Consider the following 22,430-nt stretch of genomic DNA (forward strand, 5'->3'; position numbering starts at 1 on the left):
TAGAAATGGTTTCTTCCCCGTTGTTATCAGGCGACTGAATAGACCTCTCATAAACAATGGTGTAGTCTTGATCCCCCAACCTACTTCACAGGGGCCTTTGCACTCTGAACTATCTCTGCCACTGTAATGCTGTAACACCATAATTCCACATTTGTTTATTTTTCTCTTTGCACTGCCTGGTTTACTGGTATGTTTTGATCAAAGATAATAGAGCAGAGCAAGATAGACCACTCGACCCTAAAAACCGTAGTATGTCATGGCTCCATTTTAGTAGGCAGAAACTTGCAGAAACATTTTAAAAGAAAAACAACAAAAATCTGAGTTGATAGATGAGATATATTCTGCATTTTAATGGTATCATCACACATACTGTTCCCCCACAACACTGATTACACTGCGAGAGGCATAGTGAACGGGGTGTTTTGCTTACTAAAATGGCGGATCTTCCGCTCTGTGTACTGCACTTCAGTATACAGGATTTCGACGGAGTGGTCCATCTTGCTCCTCTAATATCTTTGGTTTTGATTGTACTCGTGTTTCGTATGATTTGACTGAACGGTGCACAGACACATTTTCACTGTATCTGGGTACATGAGATAACAATATACCATGGATAGACACGAAAAGCTGGAGTAACTCAGCGGGACAGGCAGCATCTCTGGAGAGAAGGAATGGGTGACGTATCAGGTCGAGACCCTTCTTCAGACTAGTTGGGGAATAGGGAAACGAGAGACATAGACGCTAATGTCGAGAGATAAAGAACAATGAATGAAAGATATGCAAAAAAAGTAATGGTGATAAAGGAAACAGGCCATTGTTTGTTTGTTGGGTGAAAACGAGAAGCTGTTGCGACTTGGTTGGGGGAGGGATAGAGAGAAGGAATGCCGGGATTACTTGAAGTTGGAGAAATAAATGTAGAATAGATAATTGTTTGCGAGGAGAAGATGACAACAATGCATACAGAGGTAACATTTAATCAAGGGGACAGTCAGACTGGTCGTAGAACTACGAAGGGGGAGGGATGGAAAGAGAGGGAAAGCAAGGATTACTTGAGTTAGAGAAGATGATATTCATACCACTGGGCTGTAAGCTGCCCAAGCGAAATATGAGATGCTGTTCCTCCAATTAGCCTCACTCTGACAATGGAGGAGACCTAGGACAGAAAGGTCAGTGTGGGAATAGTGTGGGGAGAATTAAAGTGTTTAGCAACCGGGAGATCAGGTAGGTTCAGGCAAACCAATGTCAAGCTTTCCATGAGGAGCCATCTGTAAAATGTTGTTTTTCATCCTTAATTACTCGTAAAACCAGTGGTGGATCTCCTTCACAATGTCAATTCAATTGAGGTTATTACCCCAGCATTGTTCTGCTCATTGAGTACAGGTGAATGATGTGCAGAGCATCCATGACTTACATTTCTAAACAGTGAAGGCATTAATGTTGATTTGTTATCTCATTTTGTGCTAAATTCTCTGCTGTTTTTGTTCAACTTTGCCCATCTGATCGTGCAAAGACAGTAAAACTCTGGTTTGTTTGGTGTGCTGCACTTGATAATCTTTAAGAGTTGAATGAATGAATGAATGAATACTTTATTGTCACATGTGACAAGTCACAGTGAAATTCTTTACGTGCATACCCAAGGTATGCAAATAGTCGCCACAAAGAGGGCGCTTACAAAGTTACAAAGTACCCCTGTGCCAGGTGCCACTTTATTATCCCCCCCTCCCCCTCCCTCATGGCAGACCCCCACGCCGGGTCCTCCATTGTTTTTCCCCTCCCTCCAGCGGAGTTTTGTGCACATTGCCTGTTTGAGCAAGTGGATAATCACAGCGCAATAAAAAACGAACCGCTGGAGGAATTCAGCAGACCAGGCAACATCTGTGGAGGCAGAGGTATGGTTCATTTTTCAGGTCGAGGCACCGTGTTGGGGCTGGCACTCTGTTGACTAGTTCTGCATGTGATATATTAGCAGGTTTTTTACATAATTGTAAACAACTTCTGCCAATGTTATTATTCATAAAACAATGCATTATTTGTAATTTTTATTTTCGTGTGTTTCTAAGTATGTGTCTGTGATGCTGCTACAAACAAGATTTTCATTCCACCAGTACCTTGCTCTGCTTGTGCATATGACAATAAATGTTTATTTCATGTTGACCTGACTTGGCGTACAGTAGAGGCCCATTGAACTCAGTTCAGGTGAACGTGCTCTCGGTTTCATCACCCTCTCAGGCAGGGATTTCCCCTCCTTACCAGTTATCTTAATCTATGGTGGTTATCCATCAACATCAAATCTGCAAATGGAATTTCTCTTCTTTCATATCATATCATATCATATCATATCATATATATACAGCCGGAAACAGGCCTTTTCAGCCCACCAAGTCCGTGCCGCCCAGTGATCCCCGTACATTAACACTATCCTACACCCACTAGGGACAATTTTTACATTTACCCAGCCAATTAACCTACATACCTGTACGTCTTTGGAGTGTGGGAGGAAACCGAAGATCTCGGAGAAAACCCACGCAGGTCACGGGGAGAACGTACAAACTCCTTACAGTGCAGCACCCGTAATCAGGATCGAACCTGAGTCTCCGGCGCTGCATTCGCTGTAAAGCAGCAACTCTACCGCTTGCTCGCAATCTCCTGCATGTGATTGTATCAGTCTAGCATTTCATTAACAAGAAGAGAAATGAACATGAAGAAGTGCTTTACGAGGCTGCAAATTGAGTGCTGTGAGGTGGGATTAAGTTGGGGAGCTGCATTGACCAGTACAGGCTTAATGGGCCAAGTAACTACCTGCAAGGAAAATGTCCTATGATTCTAAACATTGATGAAATATCTGCATGCAGTAAAAGATCTGATGACAGTTTATTACATCTGGGCAATATTATATTTAAGTGGATAATTCTGAATCACTAACTTTTTTCTTTTCAGGCTGGTTAACAAGATAAAACCGGGTGTCAGTAAAAAGATCAACCGCCTGTCTACACCTATAGCTGGTTTGGTAAGTTGGTTTTTAACATTTGAAAGTCAAATCACGCGGAAACTTTCCTTTAACTTTATCACATTCATTTTCTTTCAAAAAGTTAGCAGCGTCTTCCTCTCGCCCTTCTTCTAAGAGGTAGTGAAAGTATGGCCAGTGTTGATGCTGAGGCAACAGCCTCCTCTATCAGAAAAATTTTGTAAGGTGATTGAAGTTGCCCAAGTTATAAAGAAGCCATTGCAGGTTATGCTGTTGTGGTGCTAGGCAGAGCACGAGGCGAGAAAGAAAATGAGAAACTGATGAAACAGTGTAATAGATGCATGATGGAGTAAGATGTGCACTACTGAGCCTCTGAGAGACTGTTTCCAATTCTAGATTTGATATTATTTCCTTGCCTCTATTTGTTTGCCATGTTTCTTAATGCATCTCGCTCCTATTGTAATATAAAGACCCCATTGTTGTAAGAAGTGTTCTTGTGGCTTGGTGTGAATCGGGGAGGAAATCCTTTGCAATCTTTCCATGGTGCTTTAAGAGAAGTTGGTGAAATTCTGAGCCTTGTGGTAGAGCTTCTTTCCCTCTGTTAGCAGACGTGATCGATCCTTCGATAAGCGAGGGTTCACCTCTAAGTTATTGCAGACATAGGACTTCGTCTCTGAAACTGCTAAGAACTGTATTCTGCACTTTGTGTCCTCCCTTTGCTCTACCTGTTGTACTTGAATTTGGCTTGATTGTATTTATGTGTGTCTGATTTGATTGGATAGTATGCAAAACACGTGACAATAATATGCCTGAACTGAAACCTGAAACCTGAACATCTAGTTATAAATATGGTAACATCTTGGACTTTATCACACCCAATACAGGAAAATAAAAAGCTCTTTGGAAAAATTACCTATTACATATTGATTCAGTTTTCCCATCAGAAGTATGCGTCACTCTTGAGCACAGCAATTAATAAAATAAGTACGTAATTGCCCAAAGGATTCTGGTGTGAAGACTAAATTGTTTTGGGTTTTAGGCTAGAATAGTAATTTGTTAAGTTAATACTGGAGTGTGAGCCAGCCTCTTGGTGTGGGTTCAGGCAATTCACGATCACATTTCTTGTTTGATGTGGTTGTGGTATTTCAGCAGAGGTCATATCCTTTCTATTCATCACCTCAACATGTGGTAAGACTCTGGATTTAGGTTGACGTGCTTCTGCTAGTTTTATGGGTTCTAAGGTGGCTGATGAGGTCAATGTGAAACAGTTGTTGCTTGATGGGGTGGGACAGGTGGGTAGTTTGTGAAGTGGCGCAATTCTTCAGTAACTCAGGGCTTCTACATTTATCCAATTAGGGAATTAGGGGTGGTACCGTTGGTAGAGCTGCTGCCTCACAGCACTAGAGACCAGGGTTCAATCCAGACCGTGGGCACTGTCTAGAGTTTGTACTAGAGGTCTCTGTGACCATGTGGATTTCCTCTGGGTGCACCGGTTTTCTCCCACATTCCAAAGAGGTGCGTGTTTGTAGGTTAATTGGCCTCTAAAATTATTCCTAGAGTATAGAGAGAAATATAGAAACATGGAAAATAGGTGTAGGTGTAGGCCATTTGGCTCTTCGAGCCAGCACCGCCATTCAATATGATCATGGCTGATCATCCAAAATCAGTATCCTGTTCCTGCTTTCTCCCCATATCCCTTCATTCCGTTAGTCCTAAGAGCTTTATCTAACTCTCTCTCTTGAAAACATCCAGTGAATTGGCCTCCACTGCCTTCTGTGGCAGAGAATTTCGCAGATTCACAACTCTGGGTGAAAAAGCTTTTCCTCATCTCAGTCCTAAGTGGATGAGAAAGTGGGATAACGGAGAACTGGTATGAACGGGTGGTCAGTGTTGACTCGGTGGGCCGAAGTTCCACGTTGTATCTCTTAATGGGAATAAAACAACATATAGTTATGAGGTATGCAATGCCATCCCGACTCCTCCTTCAGACCCAGGGGTCAGGAGTAATAGATTCCTAAGAATCGGGGGCTTGGTGCATTTCATTGAGGCTTGGAGCTCATCATTGAATCTTTTCTTCTGTCCAGGAAATTTCTTCCCATGACATAGCTTTGCATAGTGTTAGTTTACTAGTTCTAGATACCTCATAAGAACATGTGAATTAGGAAATGAAGCAGATCTCTCGGCCTCTAAACCTAGATCTACTATTTAATAAGGCCATCAAGACTGATCCTTTAACTTTAGACTTAACAGTCTAAAAACTCACCGAGTCCGTGCTGACCAGCGATTACCCCATACACAAGCACTATCCTACACACTGGGGACAATTTATAATTTTACCAAAGCCAATTAACCTATAAATCTGTACGACCTTGGAGTGTGGGAGAAAATCGAAGCATCCGGTTGGGTGCTTTAATTGTAGAAAACTCACGCGGTCACAGGGAGAACGTACAAACTCTGTACAGACGGCACCCATAGTCAGGATCGAACCCAGGTCTCTGGCGCTGTAAGGCAGCAACTCTACCGCTGCACCACTTGGATATTTCCCTCTTGTCTGAATTCCAAATTGTTTGGGTGGGTGTTCTGGTCAGGCTTTCTGGTGGAACTGTTGTACAGATTACTGAAATGGTGGTTGCAATAAATCAACTTTTGAGTGGTCTCGCCATGGAACCAAATAAATATTTCTGATGCGGTTTTCATTTCTGCACATGTCACTGATAATGTAAACTGCCGCTCCTTTGTTCCGGAAATGCCACAGATCTGAGGTATGAGGCTTAGCTCTTTGAATTCGTTGTCATATTTCCAACACTCCTTCTATCTGAACCTTTTGTATTGAATTATCTCTGAGGTATGTGCAGCACTTTCCCCACCCAGTTACAAGAGATACCAGCAATTCGTTACTACCAACAAATTTAAAAAAAAAATCTTAATTGCACTGATCGAAATTTTGTCACATAGTATCATGTTACAGGGCTAAACAAACCAAGAAACGTCATTGTCCCAAGGCAGTTTTTGATCTTCTGAACCTCTTTCACCATCCTAAAATGGTAACTGATGGTAAGATTCAAGAACATCTTCTGCCCACTGTTATCAGACTGTTGATCAAACTTCTCTTATGTTCAGGATTTATAATGTCGTAAGTGATAGGAGTAGAATTAGGCCATTCGGCCCATCAAGTCTACTCCGCCATTTAATCGTGGCTGATCTATCTCTCCCTCTCAACCCCATTCTCCTGTCTTCTCCCCATAACCTCTGACACCTGTACTAATCAAGAAACTATCTATCTCTGCCTTAAAAATATCCACTGACTTACCACCACAGCCTTCTGTGGCAAAGAATTCCACAGATTCACCACCCTCTGACTAAAGAAATTTCTCCTCATCTCCTTCCTAAAAGAACGTCCTTCAATTCTGAGGGTATGCCCACTAGTCCTAGACTCTCCCACTAGTGGAAACATCCTCTTCACATGCACTCAACCCAAACCGTTCACTATTCTGTATGTTTCAATTCCCAATCTTTCAATTTACCTTACTACTCCTCTTGCACTTTTTTTCCTGCACTTTCTCTGAAGCTGTAACACTATATTCTGCACTTTGTTTATTTTTTTCCTTTGCACTCATTGATGTACTTGTATATGGTATAATTCGTCTGGATAGAACACAAAATAACGTGTTTCACTTAAGCATAGTGCATGTGCTAATAATAAATCAATGCCAAATATTATAAAAATTATTTTCTAAAATAATGTTTTCATTTGGCCTACTCCATCTTGAATTCTCCACAAATCATCTCTCATAACCTGTAACAGCCCTGGGGAGTATTCTTTTTATTCATTTTCAGAACAATTGTTTTTGATGGGAGCGACGCTGGTGCGGTCAAATTAAGCTGAATTTCAGGATAAGTTACCATCTTCAGGGGATGTGATTGAAAGGAAAACCTTATAAAGTGCTGTAATAGATTATTTAGGTGTGAACATTAAGATAATTGAGCTAATGTCACTGGAACAAGTATTGATCTCAGTAATGTGCAAGAATTTACATTTGAGATTTAAAACTGCTTATTTAATAATGATGTTATAATTTGTTTGCATTGTTTTGGACAGTAAATCCACCAACCTACAGCACACTTTACTGTTGAAATTATTGGAATAATATCCAAAAGAAAGTTTACTGTCCCAGCCATTACCGGGGCAGAATCAAAATCTTAAGGAAATCGTAATAATTTTAACCACCTTTGATCTGAGAAGTTAACTGCGAGCAGTGTTAGTGCTGAAAATGTGCAGATTGGGGGATAAAAGTGCCAGTGCTGCAATGAGGTAGACTGGGAGATCAGGAATATGCCCATAGTTTACGAGAGATCTGTTTAAGATCACAGTGGGGAAATTTGTGAATCTTGTGGTACATGCTTTCAAGCTTTAGTGTCGTCCATGGACATGGATCCTTGTATGCCAACAGAATAAGTTCTTTTATAGAGCGTAAAAAAAGTTGTTCTGTGTGATCGCATGATTGCAGTTGTGAAAGATCTTGCGAATCTTGGCAAAATTATCCTTTATTAATGACCATTCGACATGTATATAGTATATAAGATGCAGGACCAAATATCTTGAAGATATTAAAGAAAGAGGATTTCATAAATATTTCCTACGCAGACCATTCATTATATGTACTAAAATGAATTTGATTAAATCTCACGTTCAAAATATTTCAACACTGAAGATGCTTCGCTTTACAGATTAGAGTTGCACTTTGGATTTTACTGGCATTTTTCAAAACAGTCATGGTGGGAGAAAGTTGGTGCAGTCTCTAAACTATGAAAGTAAAAAAGATTTGTGCTTTGGCTTCATTTGAATCATTGTGGTTTGGAATGTAGTCACTTGATCACAAGTTGGTTTTTTTTGGCATTGAGAAGTTATTGCCTCACTTAGCTCATAATAAGTGAAACAGTCACTAAGTATTTTTTATTCTTTCCCTTTCAGTAGATTCCAATTTAGTGTCAGTTCAGTTTAGAGCTACAGCTCGGAAACAGGCCCTTCGGCCCACTGGGTCCACGTCGACCAGTAATCCCCGCACACTAACACTATACCTAGGGCCAATTTACAATTATACCAAGCCAATTCACCTACAAACATATACGTCTTTGGAGTTTGGGAAGATCCTGGAGAAAACACACGCAGGTCTCGGGGAGGACGTACAAACTCTATAGCCAGGATCAAACCAGGGTCACTGCACAGTAAGGCAGCAACTCTACCGCTGCAGCAACGTGCCGCCCACTAAATTTCTGAAGTGAATTCTGGAAATAATTGTATGTCATATATCTGTAGCTGGAGGTTTGCGAGGACTAAAACAGGAGTAGGCAACGCATTACCATCTCCTTCCTACATTGGGCTGGATTATCCTGAACCCAGTCCACTACCTTCTGTCCCTGCTCACCTGAACCAAATCCAGAGGCAGGGGATGAGCTGATCCTCCTCATCCCACAGGCAAGTAGTGAGGGGAGCAGGCTTTTACAGGTGAGTAGGCCTTAGCCAGTATATCTGAGGCCTTGTCACCCACTCCCCTCTCACATAGATCAGCAACTAAGAGTTTGTCAATTTCTGATTGTTTGGGATATATAAAAAAATTATCCAAATAGGTTTGAAACGTTTTACTATGCGAAATAATTAAAACCAATAAGTTTAACGTAATGTGCATCTGAGCACCAATGTTAATTAAAAAAGAATAACCAAAAACAGGAAACTAAAATAAGAGTACCCGTATGCACATGAATTTTTCTCAGGGGGAGATTGCTGAGGCTTTGACCAAGATCTTTGTATTCTCTTTAGTTATAGGTGAGGTCCTAGAGAATGGGAGAATAGGCAATGTTGTTCTTTTGTTTAATAAGGCCAAGAGTAGTGACCCTATTTATTCAGTGCTATGCTGCAAGATGTGTTGGAGAACCCAGTTGTATGCCAGCCAAGCCAATGGTCAGCTGTAGGGTGGGTGGGGGGAGGAAGGAGTCATCCAGGATATGTTGAGGCACAAATTAGTTGGTGACTTCCTTGAAAGTTGGTGGCTCTTTTCTGAAGTGGTGCCATAGTCGCATGGTTTGGGTCCTTGTTGCATGTAAACAAAGTTATAAGGAATCTGTGATTGTGGCACAAGTGGTTTAATGTTGTGTTGCACAACATCAGGAGTTTTAAAATTGCAGTGCATGAACATTTAGAAAAGTCGCTGTAGATTTACTTGAAGTTAAATAATAGATTGCCCTGTCTTTGGGAAGAGATTAAAATAAAATTGAGTTGCCTTTGCTTGTCTTTCTGAGGAGTTGTTAATCTGTCACTGTTGATTATCCCAAAATTACTATCAATCTCCGTGTATTTGATGTTGGAGAATGTGTTAAAATGGGTTTGTGCAAGTTGATTTGCACAATTATGCTATTTTTTTCTCCTTTTGATTTCCTTTTGGATGAATGGAAAATTATCATGAATCTCGCAATGTTATTGTCAGTTTACCTCTCAAAGCACTGCTTCTGTAGCACTTCTGCTTTGGTAAATGGATCCCATTCTACTTACTGCCTTGCTCTATTGCAGCAATGGTAGTATTATTTTCAGGTTACGTTATTTTGGGTTGGGAGGATTGCTGAAGTGAGCACTTGGAATGGGAATACAATTTTTTTTTAAGGTGTGGTTAAGGACCAGTGCTATGTTTATTAACTTTTTTTTCACTTTACTGCCCAATACAAATGTCCAGCAAGGTCAGCATGCATCATCCATCACATTCCTAACATTACAACAGTGACAGCACTTCAAAATTACTTCACCTACACGGGGCACTGAGATATCCTGATGTTATTAAGGGCCAGGTATAAATACAAAAAAATCCCTTAATTGGAGATTACAAAGATCGTTGAAACTTTGATTCAATGCTTGAATATCTGTTGTGTGACTTTTGTACCTTTGTGCAGTTTTCTTGTGAATGTCTTATGATGTCTAATTGTCTTTTCAACGCTTGCAAACCAATCCTTTTTTTTTTGGCTTGAGGTTTGCCAGTGTAATTTCCAAACAATCAAACACACGTGAAACTCAAGACAAGAACTTATTTCATTTCTAGCAACTTGAGATTTGGGGTCTCGGCTTCACCTCTGAAACAGAAAACTTTGTGGTTATATAATATAACACTGCTTTTAGGAACATATCACTTGACCTGCCCCAGGAAATCATCTGGTGAACTGTGACACCAAAGGTCCCTCGCTTCCATTTCAGACTTTACTGACAACTTTCTGCCATGCTGAAATCCGATTACTCCCATTGTCCATAAAAAAAATCCTAATAAACTTGACATTCTGATGGTTGTCTAACAAATTTTGCATTTGCAAAAGTATCAATCAAATTGGGTTGCCCAGATATTCCAAGCTGTTTTATTTGACTCTGTTCAATTTCGGTGGAATTTGATTTATTCTCATTTGATTAATTTTGAATAAAACTTTTTTGTTTTTATGATTTTTGATTTTGTTTACTCTGCCTCCACATCACCTGCTCCCTTGGATGTGTCTTTTCCATTTTGTACCAAATCTCAACCCCTGCAACTCCAATAGATAATAGTGGAAGGCTTTCTTCAGCAGGTCTAAAGCAGCCCTTGCTTCTATCCTGTTCAATTCTCCTCTTGCGCTATCTTGAATATATTGGTGCCGATTCCCACAATAAAATAAAACTTTAAAGTTTCTTTATGCTTGCTGCATGTGTCAATCCTTGCATTGCTGTCACTTTTGCATTGTCTGCCCCCTTGGCCTCACTGTTTCCATCTCAGGAGATTAGGTAGCTACCCTTATAAGATATACATTGAGAGACTCCACAGCATCTCCTTTCTCCCTTGCTTCCTGCAAGAACTTCATTCCATTTTCCCACTTTCTCCATAGTGATGTGTGCAGATTCGATAGTGGCATTTAGAGGCTTTTAGATAGTTACATGTGTACGCAAGAAATGAAGGAATATGGATCACGTGCAGCCAGAGCAGTTTAGTTTAACTTAACATCATGCATGGCATCGACATTGTGCGCTGAAGGGCCTGTTCCTGTGCTGCACTGTTCTATGTTCAATCTCCTATATCTGCTCCGATGATGAGAATTTCTCATCAGTGCATTTACACTATCTTGTTTTCAAAGTTCTAGCTATCCATCTACCAAAAGACACCTAACCATTGTTTAATGTTGATGCATGTCTACTCTTTTTTTTTCTCTCTGACAATTATTTCCTTAGATCAAGGATGGCACCTTGTCTTCTATCAGGGTATGTTAAAGCAGTTGGAAATTTATATTTCAAGTACCACTTTCATTTTTGCTTTGGTCTCTTTCCACTGATGTGGTTATTCCTTAGTTTTGATTTTGTGGTTTTTTTTCAAGTCATATCAGCTCAGATAAACATACAAAAGAATAAATTAGACACAATTACAAACGGCATTAACGCCAATTAAATGGGAGAAGCTTTGCAAATTAATTAGTAGAGTTCTTTCTCTACTGAAGAGTAGACAGGTCTACTGCTGTCTACTCTTCAGACAGCAGTAGACCTGTGTGTAAAGTTAGGTTCCTTAAATTTATTCTTTTAATCCCCTTTAATGAGATTTTCTCAAGAGTTAAAAAATGGGGCGAGGACTAAATCATCTGGAATGTAGAGCCTGAAGGGGTGGGAGGAGCAAATTCAATAAATACTTTTGGAAAGGAATTGATACACATCTATAGTGGGAAGAGAGGGAATGGCAGGATTGTCAGCAAAGAGCACGGGGTGGGATTAGTTAGGTGCCTCTTGCAAAGAGCTGACGTGTACATTGGGATGGGTTGAATGAGCTACTGTAAGGTTGCATGATTCACTGAGCAATTCATAATCCATCTGTAATTGGAATCACTTGTAGAGTTCATTCTGAAAATCCTTTAAAGGTATGACCAACTCTACTGTTGTTGTTAGCACTGAGGCAGTATGTGTGGGTAGGTCCTGGGTGGAAGCTGGTGTTTCTATTTGGAAGGCAGCAAATGCTGCAAAATGGCACAATGCCCAACACCAAGTAGAACACTGGTGTTGGCTTACTGAAAACGAGAAGGTCAAACTACCATGCGACCAAAATAAAAATGATCATACAAGCAGTATGACTTGGTGATAATCTGGCAGCTGCTGAATTTAAAACTCTCTGCATCATCTACTGAAAATGAAAAAGCAAAATGCTAGAAATAACCGTAAGAGGATTCAACACTTTCAGAGATCACTTTTCCATTGTAAAGATTCTTTGATACTATTCTAAATATTTATGCAATGCTACTGTGTCATTCAAAACCACATTCCACCATTGGGCTGGAATTTGGATTAAGACTAATTGATCTGGTATTTTTTTTATGTGCTAATCAAATAAACTGCTTGAATTACTGACTAAGAGGTTTAGCATTTAATCATAAACTTTGACCGGGCATAACTTAAGACTACTGAAGGAAAAAGAATCAACCAATGGCAATATTCCAATGTGCTTATTTGGAAATGGGCTAAAGAGTGAAATTGTGTAGGGCAAGCAATGTGCAAAGATAGGAGAGCAGTTTGGGTGGAAGAAACGTAGAGATGAGACGAAAAGGTCTGGCACAAGGGTTCCTATCATAAGTAAGTGATAGACCACACAGAAGTGGTGAACAGCTTTATAATAAAGTCCAAAGAGACTTAACTTCATGAACATGGATCATCTTTATTTAGTACTTGTCAGTGACAATTTAATCAGAAGTATGAAATTTGTCCTCGATGGCCACTGAATGGACAGTGCTGGAATGGTAGTCGATTTGTTGTTGTAAAAAACAACTGTTAGATGACACCTGGTGTTGGGGTAGTCGTGGCAAACACTTGTGTTTGTACTACTTATTTAATGTGGAAAATCAATTCAAACTATGTCGCGGAAGTATTCCATCAAAGCAGGAATTGGCACCAAGCACACCAGGTGCTAAGGCAGTAGGCCAAAACGTCAGTTCCAGATCTAGGGTGAAATTAGTGTCTTAAGGGAAAAAATTGATGAGGTAAGGCAGAGTACAGGAGTTATGTCACCTACAGGGTAGCAATACATCTAAAGGTGTTTCCGAGGCATGTTATTGATCATAAATTGTGCCATGCAGGCCTTGCTAAGATGTTCACCAATTAATGTGCAGTTTGTCTTGTTAAGTTCAGCTGACCTACTAATGTGGTCAAAGAGGTATATTTAATTTTAAAAATGTTAAACAAAGGAGTTGATGGAGAACTTACAAGGATGGAATTCCAACAACTTGGAGCTTAAGCTGAAGGTACAGACACAAACAACATTTGGGGATGACCACGAGGCTGCAGTTTTGAGGAAACAATTATCATGGAATATTGTGGAGGACATAGTTTTAGAGAAAATGCTGTTAACATTGATTTTCATTCACCGCAGAGAAAATACAGTGCATTCAGAAAGTATTCAGACCCCTTCACTTTTTCCACATTTTGTTACGGTACAGCCTTATTTTAAAATGGATTAAATTCTTTTTTTATCATCAATTTACACACAATACTCTAGAATGAAGAAGTGAAAACCGATGTTTCGAAATTTTTGCAAAGTAATTAAAAAGAAATAACTGAAATATCACATTTACATACGTATTCAGACCCATTGCTATGACACTCAAAATTGAGCTTAGGTTCATCCTGTTTCCATTGATTATCCTTGTTGTTTCTACAACTTGATTGGAGTCCACCAGTGGTAAATTAAATTGATTGGACATGATTTGGAAAGGCACACACCTGTCTCTACAAGGTCCCACAGTTGACAGTGCATGTCAGAGCAAAAACCAAGCCATGCAGACGAAGGAATTGTCCGTAGACCTCCGAGACAGGATTGTGTCGAGACACAGATCTGGGGAAGGTTATAAAACAATTTCTGCAGCATTGCAGGTCCCGTAGAGCACAGTGGCCTCTGTCATTCTTAAATGGAAGAACTTTGGAATCACCAGGACTCTTCATAGAGCTGGCCGCCTGACCAAACTGAGCAATCGGGGGAGAAGGGCCTTGGTCTGGGAGGTGACTTTGACAGAGCTCCAGAGTTCTTCTGTGAAGATGGGAGAACCTTCCAGAAGGACAACTATGTCTGCAGCACTCCACCAGTCAGGCCTTTATGGTAAAAGGCATACAGGCCTCAGTAAATGGCACATGACAGCCCACGTGGAGTTTGCCAAAAGGCATGTAAAGGACTCTCAAACCATGAGAAACCAGATTCTCTGGTCTGATGAAACCAAGATTTATCTCTTTGGCCTGAATGCCAAGCATCACATCTGGAGGAAACCAGGCACTGCTCATCACCTGGCCAATACCATACCTACAGTGAAGCATGGTGGTGGCAGCATCATGCTGTGGGGATGTTTTTCAGTGGCAGGAACTGGATCGAAGGAAAGATGAACGGAGCAAAGTACAGAAAGGTCCTTGATGAAAACCTGCTCCAGAGCGTTCTTGACCTCAGACTGGGGCGGAGGTTTACCTTCCAACAGGATAACGACCCTAAGCACACAGTCAAGACAATGCAGGAGTGGCTTTGTGACAAGTGAATGTCCTTGAGTGGCCCAGCCAGAGCCCGGACTTGAACCCGATCGAACATCTCTGGAGGGACCTGAAAATAGCTGTGCATCGACGCTCCCCATCCAACCTGACAGAGCTTGAGAGGATCTGCAGAGAAGAATGGGAGAAATTACCCAAATACAGGTGTGCCAAGCTTGTAGCGTCATACCCATGAAGACTTGAGGCTGTAATCGCTGCCAAAGGTGCCTGAACAAAGTACTGAGTAAAGGGTCTGAATACTTATGTAAATGTGATATTTCAGTTATTTCTTTTTAATTACTTAGCAAAAATTTCTAAACACCTGTGTTCACTTTTTTATTATGGGGTATTGTGTGTAGATTGATGATAAAAAATAATAATTTAATCCATTTAAAAATAAGGCTTTAACATAACACAATATGAAAAAATTGAAGGGGTCTGAATACTTTCTAAATGCACTGTAAGTTCAGAGGTCAGAAGAGATGTGAAAGTCTCCGGGAGAATCTTAAAACCCCAACAAGGAATGTGGGGAATGTGGCTTAGTCTTGGTCAGAATTAAGTTAAAAGAAGAGAATGCACAAACCAGGGTTGCATTCCATGGAAATTAAAAGCTTTAGAGATGATATGAGCACATTTTCGGGACGTAAAGAACTGTTGGATAGATAGAAACTATTTCTATTGGATGGAAAAGTCAGAATCAAGGGATGCAAAGTACAACATTTGATAGTACATCTATATACTATTGAAACTCAGATCCCCCCTGATTTATCGAAGGTTTTACAGAAGGGGGGCGCTGCGGTGCGGATTTTGTCTTCAGCTTGTGACGGCTACATTGTTTCGAAAAGTTTCCAAAAAAGCACAGATTGTTTTAAAGTAGTTTTTTTTGTTATTGCAGGTCACTTGACAGATCAGGAGGACGGGCCCAACGGGCACACTTGGAGAGTAAGAGTGGGGCTGGGGTCGGGCCCAACGGGCCCGCTTTGCTAGTCTTTTATAAATGGGAAATACTGCTATAAGAGAATTACAAACTTAATAATAATTCCTCCATTGATAACATGGGGCCTACTTCTAGTGTTAATTTTAAAGCTGAGATTTTTGTTAGCCATTATTACCACAATAGGTGGGGCAAAGGAGATGGGTCATTGATGTCACTGTCAGGAGAGAGAGGATAAATGGCCCCCACCTACTGCTTCACTGTCTTAACTGTATCGCACTTCAACAGAGATGAAGCAGTTCTGAAGCACTCATGTATAATTTGCAAATGATCTAACTTGCATGCCAGGAAAACTAAAATGACTTTCTTTGTGACTTGTCAAAATTCTTCATTATGCCAGACCTGAGAAAACCCCTTCAAAATTATAAAGTCACACGGCTGGATGGTGCGCAATCCGCCAGACTCCACGCATTAATCCTGCAGCTGCTCTTGCTCTACGGTAGTGGAAGCCTCTGCCCTGTGGCCCATCAGTGAGGCCACATGGGCTGTGGGTGGCAACTAGGCCTCGGGAGAGGAGAGGGAACCTGTTGCCCTGCCACAGTAATACCCTGGTAACATTTGGCAGCCTGCTGCTTTCAAAAGCATTTGTGATGTTTTTAAATGTCCAGATTTGGGGGCAATTTCTGAGTCCTGTACTTCTGATTGAACGTATACTTTAACACATTGGCAGTGTAGGTAGGTAGCATGGTTAAGAAGGATTATGAGTTGGCAAACTTTATTTGACGGGCTTGACTATAACAGCAGGCAAGCTGTGCTTCAACTTTGTAAAAACATTGGTCAGAAGTCAACTAGAGAACTGTGTGCAGTTCTGGTTCCCATTCAATGGGAAGGATGTGATAGAGCTCGAGAGGGTGAGGATGTGATTCATAACGAATGTTTCCTAAATTTGAGCATTTTAGTTATGAGGGAGGTAGAGGGGGAAACGAGGGGAGGGGGAAATCATCCACGTATTAATTTCCTCCCGCCTAGACTACTGCAACTCCCTATACACTGGGATCAGCCAATCATCCCAGTCCCGCCTGCAATTGGTCCAAAACGCCGCAGCGAGACTCCTGACGGGTACCCGTAAAAGGGACCACGTCACCCCGATTCTGGCCTCTCTCCACTGGCTCCCAGTACAGTACAGAATCAACTTCAAGCTCCTCCTATTCGCATACAAAGCCCTAAACGGGCCTGCCCCCCCATATATAAACAATCTTCTAGCCCATCACCCTACCTCCAGGTCTCTCAGGTTGGCTGACTTGGGGCTACTGATTATCACGCGGTCTAGGCTTAAGCTGCAGAACCTAGACTGTGGAACAGCATCCCTCTCCCCATCATAACTGCCCCCTCCATCGACTCCTTTAAGTCCAGGCTCAAAACCTATTTCTACTCCCTAGCGTTTGAGGCCCTCTGAGGGGGCGCTGTGAACTGTTTATGTATGTGTTGTTAAGTTTGTGTACCATTGTATGTTCTTTTTTAGTGCCTGCACTGGTGTACAGCACTTTGGTCATCGTGGGTTGTTTTTAAATGTGCTATACAACTAAAATTGACTTGACTTGACTTAACAAAGGTGAATGAAAGGGGCAAGCGCTCTGATGGGGACTTTTTTCACCCAGAGAGTAGTGAGTACCTGGAATGCAATGCCTAAGTGTGGTGGCAGCAGAGTCACTGACAGCATTTAAGAAGTGTGCGGGGATGCACTTTCATCACCTAGGCATTGACGACTGTCGGCCGAGTGCTGCAAAATGGGATTACTCTGGATGGGTGTCCACTGATCAGCATGGGTGTAGTGGGCTGGGTGGCCTGTTTCCATGCCTTATCACTCTTTGACAATACAGCCTCTTTCTATTTTATCAACATCAACCTTTGCCAACTGCCTTTGATATCAGATGGGCCTTAATCATGCTTTCATTCCCTTCAGTATAATCCTCTCCTGTATGGCTTCCTATCTTATCCTTTATACCCAGGATTCATTCAAAAATCTCTTCCCTACATCAAATCGCACGTGCGTTTGTGTTTTCCTTGCCAGCAGATAACATTCTCATTTTAATATTAAATTCCCCAGTATACTTGTTCCCCAATGTCTTTCATCTTCTATAGTGTTATCACAATCTCAATTCAGGAAATTCATCTTCTAATCGTGATCTCTGCTGTTCATCATCTGGACCACTGTCACTGGTGTGTTTCTAAGTGCTTGGGTGCAAGGTACATTGGAATTCCCTATCCATCTAACACTATCCAGGGCAGAAATTCCTCCCTGGTCGCACTGGGGTTCTGCATCTGAAATTCAGTTTCATTTACTTGAATACACATACATTTCAATATCATACCTTTAACTGTTTTTAACAAAGAGTAAGTTTTGAGCTCCCTCTCTGTAAGAGGACATGGAAAATGGAAAATGGTAAGATTAGCATGGAGAATACATGATGAGTCAAGAGACTCCAATAGTGTTTTATTATCATATGTCCCAGACTGAACAATGAAATTCTTACGTGCAGCAGTGCAACATAATATTGTAAACATAGTACTCTGTAAACATTTAAAAGTGTGTCTGTGTATGTTGTCTGATTATGCTGGCTGCCATTTGGAGGTGGTGACTCCTGTAGATCCCTTTGATGGTTAGAAGGTCAGAACCTGTGATGGACTGGGCAGTGTTACAACTTTTTGCATTCTTCAGTCCTGGGCGTTCATGTTGCCAAACCAGGCCGTGATGCAACCAGTCGAGATGCTTAATTTGAAAGGAAAAGTGCAGGATGATCAAAGATTATTTAGTGGCAGACTTTGGAATCAGTACTACGAGGTATTGCAGTACCATTCTGAGATGTACCTGCAATACATCCCTGCTATGCACAGAGGATTTTCCGTTGTACAAAAGATAAGAGGCCCACTTTTTGTATTGAGATTTTCAAGCAAACTTTCGCCAATGCATCTATTTTTATGGACTTGCCTCTTTTGTATTTTTAACAGCCGTTTTATTTTTGTTTGTGATAATGAATCCTTCATTTGATTTTTGCATTCATTTGGCTGTTTCATTTTGTTTGTCTCAGCCCAAAGATGGTCAAAATGATTCCAAAGTCCAATTTTACAATATTGACTTAACCGGCAATTAGAATTGTGCCTTATTCAAAGTGAATTTGCTGACTTTATTGGCGCTGATTTCAGAGATTCATAAATGTGGTCACCTCTGAACCCATTCAGAACGTGGTCTTTCTCAGAATAGTTGCAGCTCTGCCTAATCTGAGGAAAGATGTTCTTGCCTTAGAGGGAGTACAGAGAAGGTTCACCAGATTGATCCCTGGGATGGCGGGACTTTCATATGAAGAAAGACTGGATAGACTAGGCTTGTACTTGCTGGAATTTAGAAGACTGAGGGGGGATCTTATAGAAACATATAAAATTCTTAAGGGGTTGGAGAGGCTAGATGCGGGAAGATTGTTCCCGATGTTGGGGGGGTCCAGAACCAGGGGTCACGGCTTGAGGATGAGGGGGGGGGGGTCTTTTGGGACCGAGATGAGAAAACATTTCTTCACACAGAGAGTGGTGAGTCTGTGGAATTCTCTGCCACAGAAGGTAGTTGAGGTCAGTTCATTGGCTATATTTAAGAGGGAGTTAGATGTGGCCCTTGTGGCTAAAGGGATCAGGGGGTATGGAGAGAAGGTAGGTACAGGTTACTGAGCTGGATGATCAGCCATGATCATATTGAATGGCGGTGCAGGCTCGAAGGGCCGAATGGCCTACTCCTGCACCTATTTTCTATGTTTCTATGCCTTCGGTATATTCTCTAGAATTAGACTGGTCATTGGAGCAAGGATATTTTTTTGCAAAGCCATGCCACTGTTAAGGAAGATTAGCATTCTCAAACTATCCCAAATGGATCCATCAGTAAACTATTTTTACTAATGTGTTTAGTGCTGGTGCATGCTTTCTACCCTCTAGTGAATGTCACACATTCACACATTGTCCCCACAACCACCCTGCACTCCTTATCCCTAACTGTGTCTTTGTCTGTCTCTCTCTGTCTCTGAGTGTCCATGATGTGTCCATGCAGATGTGTCTCTATCTGTGTGTGTGTCTCTCTCTCTCTCTCTCTGTCTCTGAGTGTCCATGCCTATGCGTGTGTGTATGTGTCTCTATCTGTGTGTGTGTGTGTGTGTGTGTGTGTGTGTGTGTGTGTGTGTGTGTGTGTGTCTCTGTCTCTTTCTGTCTTTGAGTGTCTGTGTCTATGTGTCTCTGTCTCGGAGTGTGTGCCGGCGCGTGTGAGTGTGTGTTGGTGCGCGCGTGTGTGTCTCTGTGTCTCTCTCTGGAATTGTGGTGTGCTGAACGCACCAAGTGGAAGTGGCCCATCCTGGACACGAACAATAATACACCAGTCTGTAGCTGTGCTCCCAGCTGGTAGTACTCTGGAGTAACAGGTGCAGCTTTCTACACGACTTTGAAAATGTGGCTCCTTTGAGGTTGATAGCATCGAATTTCAGAGTGTGGTTTAGAGTGCACAGTCCTCGTATTAAGCTCACCCCCCTCAGGGCTAATGCCACTTTTATGTGCAAGAGGTTTGTTTTTGTTGAGATTGGCTGGGAGGGGAGGAGGGTTTTTCAAGTGATAATATGGCCTTCCTTTGGATTGAGGCAGAAAAACCCCATTTCTCCAGGAGTATGATGTTATCAACTGGATACTCAGTGATGAGAAGTGAACACTAATGTCGTCTGTACATGTGGAACTTGCGGGCTGAACCAACTGCTGTGTCTGATTATCTTGTTTTATTTATTTCCACACATAACTTAGAAACTTTACATGTTGAAGGGAATCCTCAAATTGGATACATTTAATTTTCTAAGATAGACACAATGCTGTAGTAACTCAGCGGGACAAGCAGCATCTCTGGGGAGAAGGAATGGGTGACGTTTCGGGTTGAGACCCTTCTTCAGATTTATACAAATTTAATTTTCTAATCCTCCATCAAAATTAAGTTAGGAGAATTAAAAAAAAAAAATTGGGTTTGTCAGTCGAAATAATGTTTTTGAGGTCGCAGATTTAATCTCGAGTGACTGAACTGGTGATTACATCGGTGAAAAATGAAATGTAGCTAATCTGATTATTGCAAGAAGCTAAGTGCAACGAAACTTTGAATATGTGTCACAGTCTCTGCTTGTAGAAAGATTTTCCCCTTGCTCATTCAATGCTGTACCACAGCTGTGCTTGTACTGTTGGACATGTTGCAGGTGCTGCACACCATGGTAATGGTGGCACTGCAGTGTATACAGGAGGGAGCACTAATTCTGGTTGTCCTGAATTCTGGTTGCACTTATTCTGGTTGTCCACCCCAGTTTTGGGCAGGATTCCATTCCTGAGAACTGTTCGTTACTCCAACAGCTTGCAAGTTGGAAATGTGACTGGAAATCAAGTTCATACATGGCAGAAGTTGCCTGTACCCCCACGACAGCCAGCAAATTCATCCCACATCTCCATCTCCGTCACATGCTCATCTCCAAGTGCTACAGGCTGTAAATAAGTTTAGCGTGTGTACGCTGTGGAAGACCAGTACTCGACAGGGTGTGTGATATGTATGTGGTGGGAGTGTCACATACTATGGTTGTACTGCTTGTGTGCTGATAACTGGAGATGGAATTTCAGTTAAGGTGTTGTTTCACCATTTAGATTATGGTATTGTGCCGTGGTGGCAAGTTAAGTTTATTTCTTTAATCTGCATATTTATATGTCTTGTGCTGAATTCAATTCTGGTGGAAGTTGGTGGTTTAACCTTTTTTTGTTAATAGTTAGTGATACTTCAGAATTTAGTTTACATTTGAAGAGAAAGGAAGAAACAAACTTTGGACTTCACCAGCAATTTATTTGAGGCAATGGAGCAAACGAGAAGGGATTACATGCAGGTCCTCCCTAGCGACGAACTCCTAACTGGAGTATTGCCTGTCTATACAAATCAATGTTTGGGGAGCCCGGTGGGATGGATTGTCAGCTGCTGTGGAGCTACATAGTTCCACAGCAGGGTTCTTAGTTCGCGGCCCCATTTCCGACTTGCCAATTGTTCACGTTACCTGCAGTACTCGGGAATAAATCCCTGCTGCAAACTGAGGAGAACCCGTGTTCAGTTTAGTTTAAATCAGTAGTTTGTATTAGCTGGTGACTATTTGCCTGACTTCTTTTCTGGCAGTTCGCTGACATTTCTTGTTTCAGAGGCCCAGCGCAAATTGGAGGAACAACACCTCGTATTTCGTTTGGGCAGATTACACCCCAGCAGTATGAATATTGACTTATCTAACTTCAAGTAACTCTTGCTTTCCCTCTCTCTCCATTCCCTCCCCTTCCCAGATCTCTGACCAGTCTGACTGTCCTCGATTACATTTTATCTCTGTTTGCATTGTTGTTTTCTTCTCTATCTATTCTCCATTCTTCGTCCCGTTGTCTCGTTTTGACACCCTACACTTTCTTATCTCTGTATCTCTCTCTCCACTGATGATCAGTCTGAAGAAGGGCCATGACCCAAAACATCAATGCTGCCTGTCCCGCTGAGTTACTCCAGCTTTTTGTGTCTTTCTTGTTTCCGACTGTCAGCGTTGGCAAACTGATTTGTATGTAAATTAGGAGCAGGGGTAGGCCAGGCAGCTCGGCAAATTGTCTCGATTATTTAATCAGATTGTGGCTGATCAGATCTGTGGTCTCGATTTTCATGACTTTGATTATTTTTACGGACGTGCCAGTTTTTGCATAATATCTTTATTTCTATCTTTGGTGCATCTTCCAGTTCTGGTGATAGATATTATTTAGCGCTCAATTATTTTTGGATCAGCAGCCTTCAACGAACAACATTGGGGCATCTGTGTATTCAACTCTTGCTTCTGAAAATTGTCTCCAGTGACAAAACAAATTTTCAAGGCAGGGTTTGAAACATAGACAACACTGAACTAGTGCCTGCGAGAGAGAACACATTTAAC

General features: G+C 41.5%; 1 protein-coding gene across 2 annotated transcripts in view; it reads left to right on the forward strand.

Moving 5' to 3' along the window:
* The window catches only part of LOC144595159 (LIM domain only protein 7-like), a 210,896-nt gene that overhangs the window by 60,029 nt on the left and 128,437 nt on the right, over positions 1 to 22,430 (forward strand). For both annotated transcript variants that reach the window (XM_078402296.1, XM_078402297.1), the window contains exon 3: positions 2,938 to 3,007. In XM_078402296.1, the coding sequence (XP_078258422.1) occupies positions 2,938 to 3,007 (70 nt within the window). The remainder of the gene's footprint in view (positions 1 to 2,937; positions 3,008 to 22,430) is intronic.

This window comes from Rhinoraja longicauda, chromosome 7, assembly GCF_053455715.1.
Source record: "Rhinoraja longicauda isolate Sanriku21f chromosome 7, sRhiLon1.1, whole genome shotgun sequence".
NCBI classification, from domain to species: Eukaryota; Metazoa; Chordata; class Chondrichthyes; order Rajiformes; family Arhynchobatidae; genus Rhinoraja; species Rhinoraja longicauda.